Source organism: Anser brachyrhynchus (assembly GCF_964034855.1).
Source record: "Anser brachyrhynchus genome assembly, chromosome: 3".
Lineage (NCBI taxonomy): Eukaryota > Metazoa > Chordata > Aves > Anseriformes > Anatidae > Anser > Anser brachyrhynchus.
Window position 1 is genome coordinate 105,643,720 of NC_137696.1, and position 25,132 is coordinate 105,668,851.

Consider the following 25,132-nt stretch of genomic DNA (forward strand, 5'->3'; position numbering starts at 1 on the left):
ATGCATAAAATTCCATAATTCTCCCCATCAAACTGTAAAACCAAAATTAATTTCTCCAATCCAAACCAGGACTACATCTATCTATATAAAATCAAACAGGTCTGTTCTCTGGTCTTGAAAATAGGTGCTATATCCTATCTTGTATCCATTTGGATAGATTCGCTTCACTCCTTCAAAACAATGTGTTTTTTTTTTCCTTCCATAGGACCAGAGGCTGCTACCCAAAGGCACATGATCTCCACAAGACCACTACAGTTATTTCCACGGAGGAGTGAGAGTTGACACTGCCCAAAATTGCATCAATAGTCACAACAGAATGGATGGTTATGGGACAACATCTAAGCCTGCATCTATTTAGTTTGCTAATATATAAATAGCCTAGTAGTCAGCAATTCTTGATAGAGGTTTAAGGAGAGCCATGCTAAATTAATCCATGGAAGAATTAAAGAAACAGACCCCAGGCCAACAGTGCACTGCTGTTCCACAATGCTGTGAGACTCTCCAGAACATTTCACTCTCCCCTGAACTGGGAAGCCCTCATACCGTGAATACACACATGCATCTGATTATCTTCCTGCTTATTAACAGTAATTCCACTTTGGTCAAGACTATTTGAATTTTTAAAATCACAGGCAAGCTTAAAACCTTACGAGTGTTCTGCTTTTGCAATCTAGCCTTACATGCTCAACTGTTCTTCACATTACCATTATCTAAGCTCGATTTTGTAGATCATCATTAAACTGATTTTATACAGAGGTTTAGGTCTCCACATAAAGGATTAACCACTTCCAGATGCAACTTTCACTAAAAATGTATGGACTCTTTTACTCTACTCCCCCCATCCCCCAATTTTCCTTCATCAAATAAAAACAGATAACTCTAAGAAAAACTGAAGTCTTTATATTTTCACTTTTTTAAGTTTTCAGTAACTTATTAAAAAAAAGTCAAGCATGAAAATCTAAACAAGATTAACAAAATAACACAGAACATCCTAAAGTTTTTCCTTCCCTTCTGTTCTAAAAAGGGAAAGAGACTACTGAAATTTCATCCAGTTTTAAGAAAATATACTTATGTAACTGCATTGATATCACGATTTGAATGACGTATGCAAATTAGGTACAAGATATCAGAAAACTGGCAATTTCTAGGAAACAAAGAACAAAAGTGACTTAAAAAAATCAAGTTAACTCAATGTAAAATACTGTGGATAGTTTTATTTATAAAATGCTAATCATCAGAACTATTCACTGACATACAATACACACAGGAAGTATGAAACTTGATTTACAGACAAGTGAAATGCTTCACAGAAGCAAGGATTCCTGAGGCATTCTGAACATAATTCCTCATTTACTGGAATTCACAACAGTTCCATTGGCACAAGTAGCAAGAGACTGGCTAAATACACAGTTAAGACAGTTACAAAGATACATAGGCAAACGGAAACAGGAAGGTTGTGTCTCACCAATATTAACAGACTTGGTCATGATGAGAACTAGTTTACATCGAAGGGCACAAAGACCTGGTAAGACCAGATTTCTCAATTTCACTGAGAAATTTACATGTATTGTAGATACCTGTTTTTCTCATTGTCCATGGCCACAGGCTGCAAAGTCCTCTTGGTATCAGACAAAAAAATTGCTGCTTCTGCATAAACAAGCAGTAGGACTGATTGCATGGACAAGTATTATTATGATATCAAAAAAAAAAGTGTTAGACCCTTTCACTTCTTCTTCTGTTTTTCTGCTTTAATTCTCTGCTGTAGTGTCTTCAGTTCAGTCATAACATTTAAAGTTCTGTACACCCAGTTGACCTGAAAAGTAGGTAAATTAATTAAATTGATAATTGCATTTATACAGGTGAGTTTAAAAAAAAGTACCCGTATAAATGAAAACCTACCACAATTATGATAGTATTCACAAGTAGTGGTGCTGAAAATACTAATGAAATAAACATTCCTCTTGAATCAAAGTACTGGTATTTAGAAAACCTCCTGAAAGAAGAAAAATAAAGAAAAAATTTAAAAGGGAAGCTTTATTCAACATAGTTCACATAATGTTATATCTTCACAGTAATCATTCAACATGGACATTGTACAGATTATCCTACTTCTTGGGATCCCCAAACACAGGCCAGATGTATGAAGCCGGAAGTGACAGTAAGTTATCTTATCGGTTATTAGTGTTCACTACAGTACCAGCCTTTTTCTTACAGTTTTATTGCTCAAGACTCAAAACAACCAGAGATATATCTGTGCCTTAGAAGTCAAGCTTATCTTGAAGTGTCTGAGATGACTTTTAAATATTTATTTTGGTTTCTTGTATTAGAAGAGGTAACAGAAATAACAAATGTAGTGAAGCTGTAACCTAGGCCATGCATGAATTAGGTGGAACATAAAGATTTAAAATTAGATGTCTGCACAAAGTGTTGTTAAACATACAATTTTCAGTTATATCAGAAAATGATCAGTTTTTATGACAAACTATCAGTTTAACTCTGGTATGCAAGTTTAATAAAAAGGGATGTGATTTTAAGCAATATAATAAATACACACTAGCTATTCAAAAATATTCCTTTTTTAAGCAGTAACCATGTCACACCCTATGGTTTAGTTCAGAAGTATTGTAACAATGAATGCAAGAAACCCTCTGCCATCCCATTCTACTGATGGGAGACTCTCTTTAGGTTAAGTTTTTTGGGGGGATTGATATATATGAAAAAAGAATATTTGTAGGACATTCATTTAAATATGAAAATGTAAATATTTACCTCCAGTTCATGGCTGCTAATTCATTTATATATTCTGCAGAGTACACTAAACCCACTGTACAAGAAAAAAATATTAGATTCAGTAATTATTTAAAAACAACTGCCATCAGTTCTGCCATATATACAAGAGATGTATACACATCATACACTACAACTTGATCATCAGAATATCAAACTGCACATTTAGTATTTCACAGTATGGCTTGGGTTGGATGGGACTTTAAATACACTTCCAAACTTAAAAGTACTTCCAAGCCCCTGACACCAGATCAGGTTGCTCAAAGCCCCAGTCAGTATGGGCTTAACCACTTCCAGGGATGGAGCATCCACAGCTTCCCTGGGCAACCTGTTCCAGTGCCTCACCCATCCTCTGATGGAAGAATTTCTTCCTAACCTTTAATCTAAATCCTCCCTCTTTTAGTTTAAAGCCACTGTCACTGTACTTCCTGACAAAGAGTCCCTCTCCAGCTTTCCTGTAGGCCTCCTTTAGGTACTTGAAGGCTGCTATAAGATCTCCCTGGATCCTCCTCTTCTCTAGAAGAAATAACCCCAGCTCTCTCAGTCTTTCTTTGTAGGAGAGGCTTTCTTTGTAGGCTGTTCTTCATCCCCTTGATCATTCCAGTTTTAAATTAAAATCCCATATAGTTACTACCAAGTATTCAGTGATCACAAAATACACTTGCTATATTACAGGCAACCATGAAATCCTGCTTAACTGAGTTTACAGGAAGAGCTCAGAAAACAAACGATATACAAAAAAGTCAGCACAGTTTCCAACAATCTTCTTGATGACTCCCTCTAAGTTACGTCTGTAAAAAGAAACACCAGAACTTCCCAATAACCAGAATGGAATTAAGATATCATTTTAGATGCTCTGGTGTCACGCTTTTTTATCTAGGACTACTATCTGAAGTTAGGGTACTACACATTCGCAGCACATCTATGAATTTACACTTAAGCATTTACAGAAACCGTTCACATGTTGCATAGTATCCCAATCTTTTTTTAAAAAAAAAAAAAGTAACTCCCTTCCAGTCATAGTTTTACCACTTGACTAGTTGACTAAGCGACACTTTTAAATCAGTCTTGCTCTTCCTCATGCCACTATCACAGGTGTCAGTGAGGCATATGATGAACCTGCTCCAAAAATGAATCCAGCTTGAAGCTAGCTGTATTTACTGAACTGCAGCATTAAGAGTAATGCAGAGCAGAAAGCAGCTGCTCTCAATTTCTTCCTGAGAAGCAGCGTAACACACATGGTGTAACCATGCAAAAAAAAAATATTTATCCCAGATTCTCACTATGGTCAAGAAGTCTCAAGTCTCTGCTTTGTACAGTCATGGAAATCAAATAAACACATAAATATTTATAGGTCATGGCAGCTTCTGTATCAGGCAAATCAATTGTGTATAGATATATATATACTACTAGTACAAGAGGAATACTACTTTGTATGCACTTTATCTGTTGCAAGACATATTACAAAGCCCTGGGCTGTGTAAGAAACTGTCACCAAAATACAGGAAGTGCGAGCAACACACCTGCCCTGTATCTCCCGACGAGGAGCTCAGGGAAGCACAACTGCACTACTCACCCATGCAGAGAAAGTGCCCTATTTGCACCCGGTAGTGCTGGAAGGAGAAGCAAGTTAAGAGGAAGCAGAGGACGTGGAAAACCGCCAGCCCCACCAACCAGGGCTCGGACCAGTCCGTTCGCTATGAAAAAAAAACACGACATGAAAGGAAATCAGGGCACCGCTGGAGCAGCTCTCCTCTTCCCACACCGCACCGAACACCGTTTTCAGTCACGGACCGCGCTCACCAAGCACCCCAGCGCGGGCTGCCCCACACAATACGAGCAAGTCCCCGTTACACGCAACGGCCAGCGCCTTCTCCCCAGCCCCTTCCCTCAGAGGACGGCGCCTCACCGCCACGATCGTGGACAGCCCCGGCGGGCCACTCAGCGGCGCCTCCATGACGGTAGCGCTCCGCCTCACCACACATAACGGCCGCCGAAGTCTCGCGAGAAGACGCCCAACGGCCGCAGTCGCGGCCGTTGGGCGTCTTCTCGCGAGACTTCGGCGAACGCAAGGTCCCTGCCCCGCGCTGGTGGCTTAGGGGGAGGGAAAATGGCGGACGTGCGGTCGTCAGTGAGGGAGGAAAGGAATGGCATTCCTGACCTTGCTCAGTCTGCTTGTATCAAAAAGCACCTCTCCCTCTGTGTGCGAAGTGGTGGCCCTCGAAAATAACACTTCAGAAAAGCAGCAGCAGCTCTGACTCCGTTTAGTGTTTGAGTTTGAAGCTAAGCTGCTGAGGGTGCTTTTTTATCATGCTGTGCTCAGTAGAACACTGACAAAAAAAACAACAGCTGACCATGCAGGAGCATAAGTCAAGTTAAAAATATTTTAACTGAAATAATAATAAATTAATGAAATACTGCGTGATGGAAAGGGAATCATGACTCATTTATAACTCCTTTCGCCAAATGCATGCAGATCTCTTAAGGACCTACTGCACCTAAGAACATATTGCTCTTAAACAGGCATGTCAAATGCAGGCTCATCAGCTAGGCAAGGAGACTATGAATATTAATATAATTATCTTTGTCAAACAATCCATACTGTCCATACTGTCATACTATAGCTCCACATTCTGCTTGCTTTCCCCCCACCCCCCGTGGCTGTGGCTTACCAACTCTGAAGTTTTCACTTTTTTTTTTTTTCTTTCCAGAATGTTTAGAAGTGCATGTATAAGTAAATGCTACAAATATTATTTTTTATTTAGTCTACTGTATAGGTAAATACAGGCCATCAGCGTGAACCACTTTCTTTTTACAGTCACACATACCTGCAATTTAATGTGAGATAACTGAAACTGAGGTTATTTCTCTACTTTAGGTTTTTGGTATTTTGTTTTTCCTCAGCAAGAGGGTCTGGAGGCCAAACAAAGGTTTTACTAAGAGTACTGTAAAATTAAGCAGGGTGGTGCAAAGGTTGTCATTTTTACTACTGTTTTCTTCTTAATTTTAAAACAGAAAAAAAAAAAGTTTCAAATCCACTTTATAGATTGGGAAATTGGGAAATAAGGCCAAAAGAAAATGACTTGTCATCTGAAAAGCCCTATAGTTAATCTAATAAATTAAATTGCTTGGGATTTTTGCAAATGAGGAATTAGTTTCTTGTAATTGCTCAGTAACTGACTGGAGAAACAAGCTGCAAAAGCTGAAAGGCTTCAGTGAATGAAGGATATATTAGCTGCTTTATGAGCAAACATGCTGGTCAGTGGTGAATCTGTAGTACAGACAAACTGGGTGGATGGGAAGTTTGTGGTTTATTGTGGCTACAACATAATGTATTAAAAAAAAAAATGTAGCTTTTACTGTCAGCCACTGTGGCAGCAGTGTAAGTTTCTTATAGGGAAGTGGGAGTTGCTTCTGTAAGATTGACTAGAATAAAGCCAGTAATGCTGTTTGTCAGCAGGTGGTAGCAGATACCTAAGTATTGCCAGCACCTGTGTGTGGTGTAGGTTGTTTCTTGTGTTTTCAGTGGAGAATGAAATGTGAAATGAAACATACTTAAAAGTTAATATACACACATTGCTCTTTGATAAGGAAAAGCCTGTATATTTGTCTTTTTATAGCATTTTGCAAAGCCAGTATGCTATGTTTAGATCGTAATTTAAAAAATGCTGTAGAAGCAAAAAAAAAAAAATACTCAGTATAATAATATTTATGGTCAGACAAACATTTCTGGTCTTTTTACTATAAATAACATAATCAAGTGGTATCTAAAACTCAGCTTCAATTTTCTGTTTTATGATTAAAATTCGTACGTGCTTTCTTTCCACACTACCATATTATTCAAGCAGATTGGATAAAAGATCTCCCCAAAAGGAGGTAGATAAAAAGATTTTATTTTTTTCCCTTTCAACAAATGAAAATGTTAATTTGCTTTACATAGGAAAGGGGTATGTTTATAAGGTATATTCCATTGTAAACTGGTTTTCATTTAGGAGGGATGGGGTTTTCTTGAACTATAGAAATTTTTCAAGGCATTGTGGTGAAACAGTTTACAGTGGTCTCAATTTAAACAGGCACCACCGTATGGACACATTGGCCTGTTATTGTTTGGTTTGTCACATGGATCGTTACAATCCGAATGTGCGATTGCAGCCGCAGCTTATAGCGAGTTAGGACCAGATTGCAGCAGGTGTAAAAGTTCATCAACCTCAGTAACATTAACAAAAAAGCAAAATACATGGACATTCCTATCCTATTAGAGATCTAAACAGTTAAGTGATAATAGTGTACCACAGTTTGTCTACATTGTCTTTTATTCAGTACTACATGTGGGATTCATTTCATCAGCTGGCTCTGGGCAGGTGCAGTCAAGGCCTTTATGTGGGTGGTGGCTCTGTAGAGGTTACACTCAGTGACAGCGCTGGGAACCTTTCACTGTTTTTGAGGCGCTTCTGTTTCATACTGATGTTAGAGTTGCAGGTGGCTACCTTCATCAGGCAGGGTGGGTGCACTGCCACTTCCTGCTGCTTCTCCTGCTGGCCGTGGACGCCTGTGTTGGTTCTGAGGGAATGAGCTACCTGGGTCTTCAGCAGCACAACATGTGCAGACCCCAGGGAGGATTATCTGGAGTCTCACTGGAGGGAAGTGGGGTACCAGAGGGATAGTACCAGAGGGACAGTGCCAGAGCCGGACTGCAGTGAGGAATGGGAGAGGCAGTAGTGAATGTCTTGTGCTTAATTGACTCACTGCTTCCTTTTTCTCCTGTGGAGAAAAACTTTCCTTCATGTTCTTCCTGAGGAGAGGACAAGCTGCTTTGCTGCTGCAAGGTCAGGGCCTCCCACCATCCAGCAGATACAGCAGCTTTGTCTGCACTTGCAAATTAACCATGGCCAGACTGGGCACTTGGCTTGGACTGCCACCACTGACACACCATCAGCAGTGGCCTCATGCAGCATGGACCTGGCCAACAAGTACCGACCCATTCCATCTCTGGACAAGATGAATATATCTGAGAAGGACATATTCAACAGTGATCTCTTTCCATGTTCCTGGGGGGTCAGTCCTTTGGCAATGGCATGGCTCCTTAGATTTTTGGCCCTTTAATTTCCCCCATGCTTTTCCCAAGCTGTTCTCTCCCCATTCCGTTTTCCCCACTTCCCATCTCTTCCTTTGATTCCTGATGTAATCACAGACACGTGCCTGGCAGCCCACTGGACTCTGCTGTCTGCCACCCCAAGCATATGAGCTGAGATTCTCCAAGGGACACATGGCAGGTATCTCAGAGGGCAAAAGGAAGAATTAATGGATATCTTCTTTTGTGTCTCCACGAGGGAAGAAAAAAGTTGTCAGAAGACAAAAAGCAAGCTAGCGAATGAGGCAGCACCTCACCAGAGCCTTGTCCAAGGCAGAGATAGGATCTGGACACAGGTGGAGGCTAGTGATATGTATACTCAATTTCTCTGCTTTGCAAAGATCCTACTGCAGAGTTTTGCTTTGTGGACAGGGCTGCTCATCTCTGCACCTCCTGCCTGCTTGCTGTTGTTGGAGAAGGCTGTTGCATATGCAGAGAGTGCATTGGACAGACTTTTGAAGCTTTGAGAGTAGTATAAAAATAGACTCAGCCTAGGAGAGAAGTCTGTATCATCATCATTGCTACGGTCGCTTCCAGGCCATCATTTTTGTCTGCCCTGAAGATTTCTGTTATTTTCACAGTTGTGCTCAAACACTGACTCAAATTTGCAGTTGCTTCCCAATACAACTGAAGTGAGACTGCACTTGTATATTCATTCTAATATTCATTTTACTAAAATCCTTCACCATTTTTTTTCCTTCACTGATTTTTGAGTGTTTCCATTATTTTTGCAGCTGCTGTCATCTTTCTCTTTCTTTCTTTCTTTCTTTCTTCTCTTTCTTTCTTTCTTTCTTTCTTTCTTTCTTTCTTTCTTTCTTTCTTTCTTTCTTTCTTTCTTTCTTTCTTTTTCTTTCTTTCTTTTTTCTTTTTCCTTCCTTCCTTCCTTCCTTCCTTCCTTCCTTCCTTCCTTCCTTCCTTCCTTCCTTCCTTCCTTCCTTCCTTCCTTCCTTCCTTCCTTCCTTCCTTCTTCTCTCTCTCTCTCTCTCTCTCTTTCTTTCTTTCTTTCTTTCTTTCTTTCTTTCTTTCTTTCTTTCTTTCTTTCTTTTTTCTTTATGGTACCAGCTTTTATCATAGAATCATAAAACCGATTGGGTTGGAAGGGACGTTAAAGATCACCTACTTCTAACCCCCCTGCCATGGGCAGGGACACCTCCCACCAGACCAGGTTGCTCAAAGCTCCATCAAACCTGGCCTTGAACACCTCCAGGGATGGGGCATCAACAGCTTCTGTGGGCAACCTGTGCCAGTGCCTCAGCTCCCTCTGAGTGAAAAAGTTCCCCCTAATGTCTAATCTAAACCTACCGTCTAGTTACATCGTATTGCTTATGTTGCACTTGGAAAACAAACAATCATATTTTTTTTACCAAGATTGCTTTTTAAATAGAATTTAAAACTGCCTGTGGATTGTTTGGGGATATGTCATTTGTGGGTTTCAGGTTTAGACAATGGATGCCACCTCTAACTTTGAAACTTGACCTGTGTTTGAGCAAGGACATTGGACTGGACGGCCTCCAGAGGTCTATATATTATTCTGTAATTTTAATTTCACAGAGATACAAACTGGGACTGAGAGGCTGGGGAGCATCAGTGCTAAGCATAACCTGGAGGTCCTGATGGGCAAAAAATTGAACATAAGCCAGCAGCGTGCCCTGTCAGTAAGTAATGCCAAAAGTCTCCCGGGCAGTATTAACAATATACCAAGGAAATTAAGGGATTCAGTATTCATTGGATCACATCTGCATCTAGCTTTGGTACCTCAAATACAAGGAAGACAGTGGTAGTTCAGCAGAGAGTTGTCAAAATGTTCAGGGAGTTGTAGCACTCGTCCTCAGGAGGAGGCTGAGGGAACTGGACTTGTGCAGCCTAGAGAGGAAATGGCTCTGGGGAATACCTGCTGGCAGCCTTTCAGTGCCCGTGAGGAGATTATCAACAAGATGAAGCCAGGCTCTTCTGGTGAGGTGGTAGGAAGACAAGATGCAATGGGCAAAGATTGAAACTGGAAGTTTGGGCTGGATGTAAGAAGCAGCTTTTTCCCTACGAGGACAATCAAGCAATGGGACAGGTTGTCCAGAGGGGTTGTAGGGCGTCTATTGGAGGTTTTCAGGACCCAGTTGGATAAATCCTTGAGCATGATGAAGGCCTATGAGGCCTTGATCTGGCCTCATAGTGGAGCTTGCCTGGAGCAGGAGGTTGTAGTGACCTAAGATCCTTTCCAACCTGAATTAATCTGGTTCCATAAATCCACAATTTAAATGAGAAAAATCAACAGCTTAGTTGTGTACACTAAACAATATTGCATTAGCCTGAAAGTGAAATGGATATTTTGTGTGTCTTTTTCGGAGTCCTGTTCTTTTAACTTCATCTCTTTCATCTACTTTCTACCAGGGTGTTTTCCTCAGTGCAGAATAGCTTCAGGCTTCTACTTCCTCCTCTATTCCCAAACCTTACAGACAGTCTGAAATGCAAATGTCTTTTTGTTCTCTACCTACCAACATGACTGACTGTTAAATTATGCTACTAATCCCACCGAAGATCTCCTCAGGATTCTTTCTAAGCCCTGCTGTGTTCTGGCAAAACAACCAGATTTTACTTCTGTTGGGTCTTTGTCCAGGGTGGAAGAGGCCAAACATAATTGCAGGCAAAAAAGCAGCCCTGACAGTATTACATCCTGCTCTTATTTATGCATTTTACATTCACTTTGACTCCCTCTGAAGCTCTCTTCTCTTAAAACTGCTGCATTGATTTTTTTTTTTTTTTTAAGCTCAGAAGTACCATGTTATGTCATTCCACAGAGTGGTATGGAAATCAAATACTTTTACATTTCTTTGATGTGCGACTGTGTAGTGTGTGGCACATAATTCACTGTCAAACTGCAATACTGCTATTGTCATAAGAAGGGCAATAAGGTACAGAGGTATTTAGATTGTGTAGGGCAACCTTCATGATTTTGTCTGCCTTGGTTCCAGAACTTGATGTTAGCATTGCATTTTCTGCTTAAAGGCATGCCTGTATGGCACAACCTAGCCTCTTTTGCCCCTTGTTCTTAACATGCAGGGAAGCACATGCTGCATGGAGAAGGGAGCAGCAGGAACAGGATCAACTGGGAGAGACACTTTTTCAAACATATCCTTGTTCTGAGAGATGTTTTCCTTTTCATCTATGAGACTGAAAGCTCTCTCTGAAATCTTGTACTTTGGAGCTGGTGCTGCCTCTTGCTCATCATCTTGATTTAATAAATCGGGAGTGAAGGGTGGAAAAACAGGGTAGTAGTTCAGCAACAGAGAAGAGAACCAAGAGCTAGAATTATTAAAGGGAATAATTACATGAGAGTCAAATCAGCAAAAAAGTTTGGGAAGGTAACACACAGCATGCCTAGAAAACCTTTGAGAAAGGTCAAATTGCACAGGCACTTCCAAGTCAGTGCTGAATACATAAAGCATTTTGCATAGAGCATTTTGAGCAAAGACTAAACTTTAGAGCAGCAGAACAAAGAGTTGCAGGCCTAATTGCTGAATTTTTATTTGCAGATCCAATTTTTAGAGTTCCAGGATTGTGTGATATTTGGGAAGTGAAACATACAGGAATGGATCTATTTTTGAAATTGCCATTTGCAGAGAAACATTACCACAAAAGCAGTTGTACATAGGGCACATTGAAGTGCAGTACTTTGCAAAAGGTAGAGCTTTGTTTTTTAGATAGAAGAATCATAGAAATAGGGGCTATGGTACAGTTTCTTTTTGAAAATAAATTGTCTGGATATATCAGACGACAGCTCAAGTACTGTCTCCATTTTGGGCTCCCCACTTACAAGGAAAATACTGGTTTGCCAGACCAAGTCAGTGGAGGAGCACTACCATGATAAGGAGTCTGAAGCCCTTGACATACAAGAAGTTGAGAGAACTGGGTTTGTACAGAGGTACGAGGGAAAGCTAAGAGAATATTATACTGTTATCTTCAACCAGTTTTGTCAGGTGTGGTTTCTCCTTTGAAAATCTATGCTAACAACTCCCAATCACCTTCTTGTCCTTCATATTGATGGAAAGGGTTTTCAGGGTTATTTACACTATTACCTTCCCAAGGACTAAAGCAAGGCTGATTGGCCTGTGGTACCCCACATCCTCCTACTTGAAGGAAGTCGTGATATTTTTTTCAGTCCTTAGGAACATCCCCTAACTGCCTTTCAAAGATAATTTTTGGCTTTGCCAGCAAAAGTTGACTACCTAGAGTACTTGCTGAAGCCAAAGTTTATGTACATTCCCATAACCTACTGAGTCTTTTTGTGGCCAACCATCAGCTCTTGTTCTGTTGAAATAGAATTCAGCAAGAAATATGTATCTGCCCAGCAACCATATCCAACTCTTCCTTTCTGGAAAAAATATTTTACAACTGGAGATCCACTCCTACCATTTTTACTTTGTGTTCAGTCCTTCCATTCCCTGTTTGTACATAAGCAGTACTGCCAGAAAGTAAGGTAGTATCCATTTGTTTAAAAAATAAAAAATAAAAATCTCCCATGCAGTGCCTTTTGTTAGCATGCTAGAAAACATAATACAAAAACAAAAAAATACAGCAGAAGAAAGATAAGGACAAAATGTGGTAACAACTGGGGCACCACTGAAAGATCTACTCCTGAGCTTGTATTGCAAACTGAAGGATAATACCTACCTGTGTGGTTTATGCCCCCACCCCCAGCAATATGTGGAAGAGCACCTTCAACATTCACCATTTTGCAGCCTTCCTTGTAGCATCCTTTCCTTGTTACTGCTGTTTTCTCTGGAGTGGAATTAAATTTTACCCTGTTTAACAGCACTGTCTGTGTATGGTTTCAGAACAAACTCTCCTAATACATTACCAGATGCTACACTTATATGAGTATGGGTAACAGACCGTAATTTCAGAGTAAAGAGATAAACTGATTCGTGGTTGCCCTAACGGAAACAAATTAAAAGTATGATCATATGAAAATAGCTAATCTGCCTTCCTTTCCTGCTTTCCCTTAAGCAGACTGCTGCAGCGATGTGGACACATGGCTTCAATGTGTCATTAACTGTTACTAGGGGAAAGATGCAGACAGAGATCTTTTCCTTAAAGGACAGATCTAGACTTTCACCACTAGCAATAGGTAGCTTATCTTCCATGAGTTATGAACCACAGAAATTAACCACCTCCCAACCAGTATTATGGTGAGTCAAAATTAGAGCTGTAGTATTAGCAAATTTCTTCCATTTCAGAACTTCCCATGCTGAGACTCCAGCATAATAGGAAGTACTCACTGGGGAAGATGGTTAATCTCCCTTTTCCAAAGGCTTTGAATATTTCTCAGGAGGGTCCTCTGGTCCCCTTCCAGGCACCAGAGACTGAAGGTTGAGTATTGCAGTAGTCTTGTTTTCATTCTTCCAGACAAAATTATTTGGCTCCCTGTAGCAAGGATAGATTTGCCTGGCTTTACCAGAGACTTAGTTTCTGTTCCTGTTTTTCAAATGTGTTGCATTCATCTTTTTCTTCTAACTTAATGCAGCATTGATCCTGTAGGATGGGACTTTGCAGAGATAAGTTTCCATGTGACCTTGGCAGACTGTCATCAGGTTGTTTAGGCTTCCAGTGAAATTTTTGCCTGGCTGAGATCACCAGAGTAATAATCTTTGTCAGGACTGAGATGGGAACCCTTAGGTAGCTGCCCTCAGTTTGGTTCTCATGAACTGAAGACATAATGATGGTATAAGACCACTTATATTGATGAGGCAAATTTGATGTTGACATTGTCCTCTTTGAAATTAGAAAGTCCAAGTCCAAGTTTGTATCTGTTAGCCTACCAAGATTTCTCACTGGCTTTTTTTTCTGGCCTTTTTTTTTTTTTTTTTTTTTCCTCTCCTGGAAAGCATGGAAACTTATGAATTATCTCCAATTACTTTTGTCATTATTTTGGATTTTCCTCATCTGTAAAGGAGGGATAAGACAAATATTTCCAGAATTGTTGCTTGCATATAGCAGGAGTACTTCACAGTTGTCTAATTCTTTCTTTAAATGCTGTACTTTGAGTCTCCACTAACACTGGACACTCTGGGTTGCATCGCAGTGTGAAGTTTTGTGCTTAGTTTAGGAGATAAACATACTGTGTGCACAGGCTGTGTGTACAGAGCATGTTCCATATAACTCTTAGCATAAATACCCAGCTCATTCATACCTGAGAAATTATGCTGCTCACTAAACTGCTAATGTACCTCGACTGTTCAGATTAAGAATGTTATCCACAGTTACTTAAAGTTTTGTAAGGACTCGGAAGTTTGTCCTTACTGGAGACAATAGTGTAGAGAATAAAGATACCTAAAGGTGGACTGAGGAAGAAGGCCTCATGCAGAATACTTGGTCCTTAAATAAATCAGTGATTTTTTTTTTCCCTGTGGAAACATTTAAAGCCATATTTATTTTAGTTTAGTGTTTAAATTGAGGTAATTGAATACTTCTCTGTGTATTTGACAGCTTACTTCATTTGATCTATTTAACGTATACAGGAAAAATCAAAATACTGCAATCTACCATCTCTTAGCTACTACTTACTGCTATTTGTTGTTCAGATATCAGAGGTATCTTAAGGGATCACCTCTATTGTTGGTCTTAGTGCTCCTCTCAGGCTGAGGTTGTTATAGGAAGGCATTTCTTTCATGCACTTTTACTGAATGGATGGGACATTGGGAAGTGCTCATTGGTTTCCAGTTCCAGATTCTTAGGGAAAAATATATGAACAGGACAATCAGATACTGATACTTGCATAGTAAAATCTCATAGCAATCTTGCAGCTCTTTGCTTTTGCATGTTGAGGGCTGGAAGAAATTTGCTGTGACTGAGATTTCAACTGAAGCTGCTAAAGGCTCAGTGCAAAACATGAACCGGTTCCCTGGTGAATGCCCAAAACAGGATTAAAGAGTGTTGTCATCAAATAACATATACAGTAAAAATGGTGCAATTAGCTAATTGTGAGACTAAGCATACTTCAGTTCATAGTGTAAAGAAAGGAAAAGAAATGAGCATTCAACGATCCACTGATGAATATCAACAGTAGATGGCACTCTCATTTTGTTCTTCAGTGCATTACTTTTTCAGGAACATTATATTATTTCAAGCAGCGTTCACAAAACAGGTTTTGAGATACACTCAGATGAGGGAAGTTTTGTGCTATAGATCCTCATCATAATAAAAAGAGCCCAGCATACCTTTTAAGTTTATGGAACAGTTACCCATGCTTCCTGCGGGTGTTAATAATTGCCCTTTTAGTCCCTACTGCTAAATATATTCTACAGATACAAAGACCCTGCAGACTTCTGTAGGACCCTCTTTGTATATTAAAAAGGAAGAAAATTTTACCACCAAGACTTACAGAATTATGTTGGGAATCTCTGTGGAAATGCTGAAAGCTGTTACTGTTTTTTTTTTTTATTATTATTATTTTTATTTTTTGTTTGTTTGTTTTTTTTTTTCCTGAGTGCTGTAAGCCAACACCCCTTCAGTTGTGTCTGGCCCATGCACATACTGCCAGTATGCTGTGGGTGAGGAGCATCATGTACCTCAATTCAGTTAAGCTGTGTCCTACAGCTGTTGCCAGTAAGAAAGAGAAGTCTGCTTTGGGGTTGTGAGAGAGCTGGTGAACACAAGGATGGCAGCTAGAGTGATTCCAGTGTTCCTAATCATGCCATACACACGCTGCCTGAGCACTCACTGTTTAACCAATAGCGCCCTGTGATATGTTTTTATTAAGCAGATTTTTTTTCCAGGTGTACTTGGTCACTTCTGCCTTCTAATCACAATTATCACTCTCGTCTGAGGCTAATTTGAGATTCCTGGTGACAAGGAAATTATCTAACGGCACTGACAGTTTGGAGACTCTGTCATGATCCCTGTTGCAACTTAAGATATGGATCTCAGTGGCTGTTCTTTGTGTTTTTGTTAAGGCTAGCTCTGGAGCCTTAGCTAGCTGCACAAAAATAGAGAACCTCCATGTGATGACATGGTGAATAGTAGTATCCTGACATAAAATTTAGTTTCTTCAAAGAAGGGAAGATCTGAATTTCTTTCCAGGAAGATTGGTTGCATTTCTAGGTAAACGGTTCATTTTCCTTTCATTTTCGTATTTTTTAATATGTAGACTCAAGTGTTTGGCTAAAGCAGATCTGGGCTATCTCTCAGGTGAATGCAGATTATTGTAAGCAGATGCTGTTGGACCTCCATTCGCAAGAACCCAAGTTCCTTGTAGTCTGTATGTGCTCATTATGGTCCTGTAGCGAGAAGCTACTTTAAAAAAAAAAATGAAAGGATTACTCTGCAACTTCCTGAGAATTAAGTTTTTGGTAGAGAATGGGTTAGCACTCTGTACACAGTGGAAAATACGAATTAAACTTTAGCGTGTGGAGGGACATGTGCCTCTCTGGCTTATTAAGATAGCTTTGAAGGTTATAGGAAATCCAGCATGAAACCAATCTTGTTGCATTCATGTATATACTGTCAGTAGGATTAGTACTGAAGTGCAGTCTGACCTTTCTGTATGTCCATTTCCGTATGTGGGAAATTTATCGATATGCAGTAAAGTTCAGCCTGAGTATGTGCCAAAATGTAGGCAATATGCAATCACGGAAAGAGGGACTAAAACTGGTGTGCAAAGTTGTTATATGATGGATTGATTCCAGTGAGTATTCATATGAGACATGGAAGAAAAAAATAGGATTAAAAAAAAAAAAGCATCTGAAACTCATGTAATATAAACCAAGTCTTTTTTTTTCTGTGATAGTTAAATATTGTTTTTTAAAACTGCAGAACAGAGAGCTTGATTTTTTTTTCCCCACGATCAGTCTCTCTGAAAACACTGCTGTTAATAACTCCCTGTTTGAAGAGTCCTCTGTCATGAACAGTGAAGATCTTCATTAGTTACAAGCACTGAAGACTTAAAGAAAGTGTCTTGTTGTAGATATAACAAAGTGGGCATCTTTAGGTTTCTAATTAACACTTCGGGGGGGGGGGGAAGAAACTCAGTGGAACATACCTGAATGTTATTCATTGAATAATTAGATAATGAAGGAACAATGGAGTTTTCAGCTCTTCATATTTTCTTGGGAAACTATGTAAAATCTGGCAGTGATGTGTACATAAAACAGTAAATTGAGGAAAAAATCGAATGCAGTTTCATTACACTGACATCAGTGGTAAGCTATCTTAGTGGTAACTTGTATACCGTAATGATTAATGGCAGATGCAAAGCTGAAACAATTATATTTCTTAAATATATTATACTCTATCTGAAATTGTAATACTTAAATGTTTAAAGATGGATGTAGTTAAATTATTATATCACTTGCTGCGTGTATGACACATGAAAATGAAATAACATTTGGGTAACCACTATTAAAGAAACGAAGTATCAAAGGAAAACGTTAGAAGTGGAAACTTGAATTGCAATGTCAGAAAATGGAATTTACACATTTTTAAAAGAATCAATATAATACATGCAAGAAAATCTATGCACTTGGTAACTTCTAACAAAAAAAAGTTTGAGAGAAGTGTTAATTACAGAAAACTTTCTTGCAGTGTTTTTCTGGAAGTAAGAATTCTTAAATTAGGCTTTATTAATATGAGGGTTGACTATAGCTGCTAAAGTGGGCAGGAGTCTTGAAAGCCTTGAGGGAAGTTCCACTTTGTGGGAAATATACACAAGAGCTTTCTGATTTACCCTTTCACCCTCATTGCACTGTTTGAAAAGTTAAAACTAGGTGAAAAACCTAAGGAGGAAGAGTCCCATAAAGGAAACTCTCTAAGTGAATGCTCAATCCATCTTTTTCAGGAAGATCATTAAGTGGCATACCCAACCCTCTTTCCTAGTTAGTAAGGCTCCTGGGGATATTCTGTTTTCAACAGTGTTCTATGTATTTGAAAGTAAACATTTGGTAGTACCTCATTTAGTCACTTATCTTTAGCCACAAATATGTAAATATTGGAGAGATACTGGTTTAGAGTAATGATGAGCATGATTAAGGAGTTCAGAAATATCACTGTTCCCTCACAGTAAAGGGGAAATCTTATTTTGCACACAAATGCTATTGCTGAGGTATTGTGGAATTTCCATCTCTGGATATTTTCACAGTTTGAGGGACAAAAATGCTGAGCAGTCTTGCCTAACCTTGAGGGAGGCCCTGTCTGGAACAGGAGGTTTGATTGGATGACCTCCATAGGTCTCTTCTATTATAAATTTTTGTATGATTGTGATGACTCTGTTTCAACTACTAAAGTACCCCTTTTATATAGGACAAGGTAAGTCAGTTCTTTCCTGACATGAATTTTTCAGTATAAGGCATAGATATAATTATGGTTTTGAAGGAAAATAATAATAATAATAATAATTTTGCTCCTTAAAAATTGTTCCTTTTTTAATGAAAAGATTCCTTTTTGTGTGCTTTTATCTATTCATTCTACTTGAATATGAATAGTGTTTTTTTTTTAAGAATGTTTTTATGGAAATAGGAATTACAAACAAGATCAATCTGCTTGAGTCTGCCTTTTTCTAGTCATGAAATGTTTCTGTGGCAATAAATTTGGATATCTACAAGTTTTATACGTTGGGGTGGTGATCAGAGAAACCATTTAGGAGCTACAGTGTCTGAGAAGCGGTGGGAACCAAGAAACTGTGTGGGATGCCATCAGGGTGGAGTCAGTATCACTGTCATGCTTGGGAGAAGTTACAAATTTCTGCATATTTTGTTGTGGTACCCAGTATTACACAAAGACTGACAGTACAATCCAAATGTGCAGTGAGTGTAATGACTAACATTTCAGTTTGAACAAACCCACATATACTCTGTCATACTTTAAAGGAAAGAAGAGACTTCTGAAGCTGCTTCTGCTAGTTTGCCTATATAGCAAGTTTAGTGCTATAAAGTTGAAAACAGAAAGCTATGGGAGAAAAAAACAACAAACCAGTACAGAATACGAGATTAGCACAATGCAGCTTCCAGTTGTTTACTGTTTCTTTTATTCATTTTCAACCCGATTGCACTGGTTGCATCATTGAGGATGAGATGAAGTCACAAAGCATTACCAACCAATTGGATTTTTTTTCTCTGAGAATTTTAATGATGTACTGGAGTGCTGTTGCAGTTTAAAGTAATAGCTTATCAAATGAAATGTATTATAGTGTTGGTTCTTGCAGAGGGGACAGGAATCTATGGGCAGCTGTCAAAAAAAAAAAGTATCCACAACCTGGCAGTAGACAGGAATGTACATGCTACGGGAGTTCAGGAAGAAAAGAGGCACTAATAAGTTTGGGGCAAGTTGAAGGAGGAGGCAGCAAAATTCAGTGTGTGACATGGAGCAGGTGAAGAGAAGCAAGTTAAGAGAAAACATTGTTAAAGGACTAGGGTGAAGGGCTGGAAAACAAATTAAAAATAAGTCTGAAGCATCAATGGATGAGTGATTTTCATATGTATGCAGTCCTCCAGAGCAACTGAGTACTGAGGAGGAGAGAGGCTAGAAGCAAAAAGAAGCAGAACTGTGGCCTCAGCCAGAATCTCCTACATACTGTGCTGTTACAAGATTTTTCTTCTGTCTGTGTAAAAAAAAATCTCAGCACTTGTACAGGCTTTCTTTTTGCTTCAACACTTGCTTTTCCGTGGTCAAGTACTGTGGTAATTTGACTGTTGCTGGCTGCCAGACACCCACTCAATGGCTCTCTCCTTTCCCCTCACACTCTTTCCCTCCTATAGCACATGTCCACCGATGGGTTGCAGTCCTTCATGATCAACAAGTCTCAGTGTGGTCTCTCCAAAGGCTGTAGAGGACTCCCTGCTGGAGCACCTCCTGCCCTCCTTCTCTCGGTATTCACAAGTTTTTCCTTACACTTTTCCCTCACTCTCTGCTGTGCAGCATTTTGCCATTTCTTATCTCTGAGGTACCGCCATTTTGGGTGCTGGGCCCAGCCGTGCCCTGCGGTGGGGCCGTTGGAACCAGCTGGAACCGGCTGTGTCCGGCATGGGGCAGCCCCGGCCTCTCCTCACAGAGAGGAGGCACCTGGGCACCCGCACCCCATACATCCATCGAGACATCTCCACACGCTTTCTTCAATCTCTGTAGGAGACAGAGAGCATGTATATGTGTGTGTGTATATATGTATATATATATATACAAATATATATGCTGTCATGACATGCTGAGACATTCCTGTTTGAAACATTTTAGTGTTAGGGGCCTTCCTATGGCTTATATCTGAAAAATACTGAAGGATTTTTTTATTTTTTTTTCCAAATAGGGACAAAAATAGTTGATGGAAATATACTGCCTATCTGCGTGTGCTTGATGGGGCATATCCCGTTTCTAACTGGGTAATGCAACTTTACACAGACAGTAAAGGATCACACTGTCAATTCAGCCATGCACTTTTCTTATGCCACAATGTGATGGAGCATTCCTTTGGTAGGCTTTCTGTAAGGCAGAAATGCCTTTGGGATTTCTAAGTGCCAATGTTTCAAACATTTTTTGAATAATTGGAGGCTGCTGTGCCTTTCACTAGTTATGTGAAGATGCAAGAGAAAGATTTTACTGTGGTTGGACTACAGTTTCTGCAGCAGCTGTACTCCCAGCCTACAGAAACTGCTTGCATCACATGTAGCGCACAGGAAGATCTCAGAATCTGAAGTGCATCACTTTTCTTGACCCTCTGGCCATACTTTGCCTGATGTAGCCAAGAATACCATTAGCTTTCTTAGTGGTAAGGGTACACTTCTGGCTCACGTTCAACTTGGTTTCCATCAGGACCACCAAATTCTTTTTTTGCAAATCTCTGCAAAGATCACTGAACAACTACTGTCATGAGCAAATCAAACTCAGATAAGGGAGGCTAATACAATTTATTGACAACTGATAAGACTAGAGCAGTGAGAACTAAAAGCAAACTAAAAGCACCTACCTGCTAGCCACCTTCTTTTGCTCCTTTGCCCTGCTGTGGGACACCATGGGCTGCAAGGGGACAGACTACTCCACTATGGTCTTCTCCATGGGCTGCAGGGGAACTTCTGCCCAGGTGACTGGAGCACCTCCTGCCCTCCTTCTGCACTGACCTTGGGAGCGGCAGGGTTGGTTCTCTGATGTTTTCTCACTCCTCTCACCCATCTGCTGTTACCAGCATTTTTTCTCTTTCTTAAATCTGTTCTCCCAGAGGCCCAGCCAGTGTCATTCACTGGCTTGGCTCTGGCCAGCAGCGGGTCACTTTTGGAGCCGGCTGGAGCTGGCTCTGATCTGACATGGGGCAGCTGCTGGGCTCTGCTCACAGAGGCCACCCCTGCGGCCCCCTCTGCTACCAGAGCCTTGTTGTGTAAACCTAACACACTGTCTTGCATAACCGTGCTGGTTTTCAAAGACACTACTGTGTTTTTTATTTACCAGTTCACTTTGCTTTCTGTGTTCTGTTCTGGACTTTGAACAGATGTAATCCAGTTATAATAAGGATGGGTATTGTGGTGAGCATGTATAAAATGAAATATTCCTTATTTTAGGGAAATACTGATACTTCTTTCATAATTGCTGCAGCCTGTTCTGAAAGATAACTAATGGATGAAACCTTAGAAGAAAGCTACATCTATGACGGTTGAAACTACATAACCTTTGCCAGGAATATTTGCCTCCGCAGGACAGTGAGAGGAAAAGATATCTAACTCTGCTCTTTTATACATAGTAGTGTGGGGGCAAATCTGCACATCTTCTTTGATAATGTGGCCTGGGTTAACAACAGCTAATATACAACAGGACTGTGAGTGAGAGAACAGAATACCCCAAACAGTTTTGCAAAGGTATTTGCCTAAAGCCTGATAGTGCTAGGAAGAAAACAGCAATGACCAAGTTTCCTTTAGATGACCTTCATCCCAATTAAATAATAACCAGGAAACTGCCAAGAGGCTTTTGAGAAAAGAAGTCAACTTGACAAGTGTAAAAGCATAAAAAGTTGTGATAGTGGGGAAGGGACCTGGAGTGAATGCGGCAGAAGCCCATCACGTGGGTCAGATGCCATGAGCATCTGTCTAGTGGAGTGACAGCACAGAGGGCAGCACGTACAGACCCACACCTCATATGTGTGCATGTGAACTCAAGGGATGCTTTCTCGTCAGCATGTGGCTTGGCAGATTATTGGAAGAGGTACAGACATACACAAAACTAAAGAAACCGTATATCCAATAGAAGCCTTGGGTAAGTACAGGGAAACTGCCCCAAAAGAGTGTTGTTTGCCTCTGAGCGGGCCCGTGTGTGTGTGTGTGTGTATGGGGAGGTAAGGTAGCTTAGAAGTTTTCAGCAATTAGTTAGAGAAGCACTTAAAAAATTCTAGATGCTTACTAACATTTTGCTAAATGTTCAATATTGTGGTTTATCTGTTGCATTGCTGATATTGATCCTGAATGTATAGTTCTCTGATTGCCAGTTAATTACACGTTATTTATAAATCAATAAAGTGCTTTGAGGCTGATTGGTTTTAACATACTTAAGCAGATTTTCCTTGCAACAAGTGTTCAGCTGATTAAATTAGATATCACTGTAGTGGGAAGGGTTTGCATTGTGTCGGTCTGTTTTTAAAACCCATAAAATTGCAGGCTCTAGTAGCAACCCTCTACCATTTCCTAAATGAAGAACTGCAGCTGTGGGTTTAGCAGGGAATGTGTCTGCATGAATGTTTATACAGGAGCTCCAGAGGAGTGGTGAATGGGTAGCAACAAAGAAAACACACCTGCAGAGGTTGCTGAGTGTAACAATGCATTGGGTAGTGGGAGGCAGAGGTCTCCTTTTAAATGCAGATGTGACATTGATCCCTAAACAGTCCACATTTCAAAGGTAAAAAGAGGAGAAGGAAGAGGAATAATGAGTGTGGGACAGATTGGCAAAGGGGGCAGCAGTCTGGTACACAGCTGTCAACAGAAGAAATGGGGAGGGTGGAGAAACTGGGCAAACATAACATAGTGGTTGACACAAAGTACAGTGCTGGAACACATCAGCCCAGAGAGGGAGAAAGAGCTCGCAGCACTTTATACAATTGCCAGCAAGAAAAAAAGAACTACATAATTGGAAAAGGAGGCACGGTTAAGGGGAGCTTTTGTGAAAACCTCTGTTTGGGGGAAAAAGGAAAAAAAAAAAAATCACACAAAACTAAACATAGCTTCAAAGGTGACTCTAACTTGTCATAGCCAACATAAGGAATCTTGATGCAGGAGGGCTATGTGCTGCTGAAGAAATGAAGGAAGCTGCTTCCAATATAGATGAACAGTACTGTAAAATTTGTAAGGGAAGAGAGAGGAAGAGGTGACTCTTTGAGTGGTGAGTGGCTGTTTTTTGGGAAGCTCAGCAAGCTTGGATAGTCGGGGCTGCGGCGAAGGCTCACCAGTGGTCTGCATTTAGGAAGTTAGAAGCAGCTTGGAGGGAAAGCTACTGAGAGAAAGTGTTGATGCCTGCCTCTGACGTGATTTTAGCACCAGGGAAAAAGAGAAGATGCTTTAATGAAATGAGTGAAACATAATTTTTACTGGAACTAGTCAGAGCTGCTTGAATGACCGAATGTCTGCAAAAAGAGATTCTCCCAACTCCTTTATTTTCAGGAAAGACAGATACTAGTATATATGTGACAGCACTCTGAGTATTGTTAACATGTACTCAGTTTTTCATATCAATGATGTTTACAAAAGAGAAAAGCTCCCCTCACCTTAATATTCTGGTCCTTTTGTTTGCCAAAGATAACGTGTAAAATGCTGGAAGTGCCTTCCCACAACAGCAATTCACTATGTAAAAACCTCTTCTATGTTAGCGACCTCTTTCCCTAGCAAAGGTGGTGTTCGAGAGCAATTGCTGCCTTGAGAACAGAAACCTCCCAGCACAGGGCCCCTGTTCTAAACAAGACAAACTCTTAGCATTAACACAGAAGTGGCTGAGATAAACCACAGTCTACTTAAGTAAGGTTAAATAGGAGATTCTTTTTTTAAGCAGAGCGGTTAAATTTGATGTTGACCACCAATGTCATGAGTAGGTAGGGTGGAGTGGCTGCTGGAAGAGAACTGTAATACTCAGTGAATTGAATTTATTTACTTGGCAGGAACCAAATAGCAAGAATTGCTGTCTACTTGCTATATTAGCACACCTACTCCCCTGAGACACACACACGTATGCAGAAATCAGAGTTTCAGCCCCACTTGTCCAGTTTAGACCAGTACCAATGGCAGGGGGAAAGAAGGCACTTGCTCTGACTGGTTATGTGCTGTGTCCATGGCAAACAGCTCAACTCAGGTGTGGCTGATCTCCTCCTTGGGCTTTTGCTCCTGTAGATGTCAGACATCTGTGTATTGTGACACCTTTTCAAGGGGCTATTGCCTTAATTATTGCTTTCTAATGGCTTTGCTAGTCTTGTAGTACCAGACCAGCTCTTGAACTTTCTTCACTGCTGAGGCCAATTAGTGGAGACCAATTAGTGGTTGCCAGCTATTGCAGTTTGTCACCTCCAAGTTCCACGCTAGTATGTTACAGCAAAATGGGTACATTTGTTATCCAAGTCCTAATCACCTGGTGCTGGGCAGATGCAGTCAAGTCTGCTTTGTCTGACCAGTGTTTCAAGTACCTTTAGTCAATAGTCAGCCAGTTTTGGGGTAACCAGCAGCAGCAGTCCACGGCAGAGGAATCTGTGTGTTGCTGCTGGGTAGTACGACATCTGACAAAGGTTTAAATCAATTGCCTAGATAGTCACCAGGGAGCTGCACCAGAACCCCTTGTCTGCTTGACCTGTGGCTGATTCACCATTGCTGGTGGTCATATGGAAATGCCTGTTCAATAACAATTCAGAATTGAGCAGTGTAATTGATGTAAAAGCCTTCCTGTAAGGCAGTGTCTTGGAAGTTCAGCTGTCTAACAGCAAATCTGCTGAGCTGTCTCCATGCAAAACTTAGGAAACAGGGCCTGAATTTCAATAATCTTCCCTACCTTCTTAAAAGGCTGTAGCTATTTCCAATATGGTATTTCTATGTGGTCATTGCTAGGACAATGCAAGACTGGTGTCTTTCCCCTGGAATTGTTTCATGTCCATACTGTAGAAAGGGCCCCAGCATTTAGCTTCCTGCTTGGCTCCACTAGGAAGAGTAACTCTTCTTATGTGTACGAGCATTGCCTGTTACTGCAGTGCCCATGCTCCAGCAGTGGACAAGTGAAAAAGCCATGCTT

At 40.4% G+C, this 25,132-nt stretch overlaps 1 protein-coding gene and 2 long non-coding RNA genes across 8 annotated transcripts in view; 1 reads left to right on the forward strand and 2 right to left on the reverse strand.

Moving 5' to 3' along the window:
• Positions 1–1,194: 1,194 nt before the first annotated feature.
• TMEM18 (transmembrane protein 18) lies at positions 1,195–4,797 on the reverse strand. Its single transcript, XM_080585452.1, has 5 exons — positions 4,697–4,797; positions 4,364–4,484; positions 2,770–2,824; positions 1,900–1,993; positions 1,195–1,813 (listed from the first exon to the last, which is right to left on the reverse strand). Exons 1-5 carry the CDS (start codon positions 4,742–4,744, stop codon positions 1,724–1,726), a joined length of 408 nt encoding a protein of 135 aa, XP_080441578.1. The 5' UTR covers positions 4,745–4,797; the 3' UTR covers positions 1,195–1,723.
• An 8,489-nt stretch (positions 4,798–13,286) lies between these two features.
• On the reverse strand, positions 13,287–21,797 carry LOC308192742. Its single transcript, XR_013949077.1, has 3 exons — positions 20,859–21,797; positions 14,477–14,641; positions 13,287–13,855 (listed from the first exon to the last, which is right to left on the reverse strand). It is a non-coding gene; the product is annotated as an uncharacterized lncRNA (long non-coding RNA).
• The window catches only part of LOC308192740, a 56,403-nt gene continuing 46,886 nt past the window's right edge, over positions 15,616–25,132 (forward strand). For 4 of the 6 annotated variants that reach the window (XR_013949071.1, XR_013949072.1, XR_013949074.1 and 1 more), the window contains exon 1: positions 15,616–16,012. This is a non-coding gene — a long non-coding RNA (uncharacterized lncRNA). Of the gene's footprint in view, positions 16,013–16,922; positions 17,110–18,044; positions 18,212–25,132 lie in introns of those variants that run through there. The other 2 variants (XR_013949073.1, XR_013949076.1) reach the window with 2 other exon arrangements.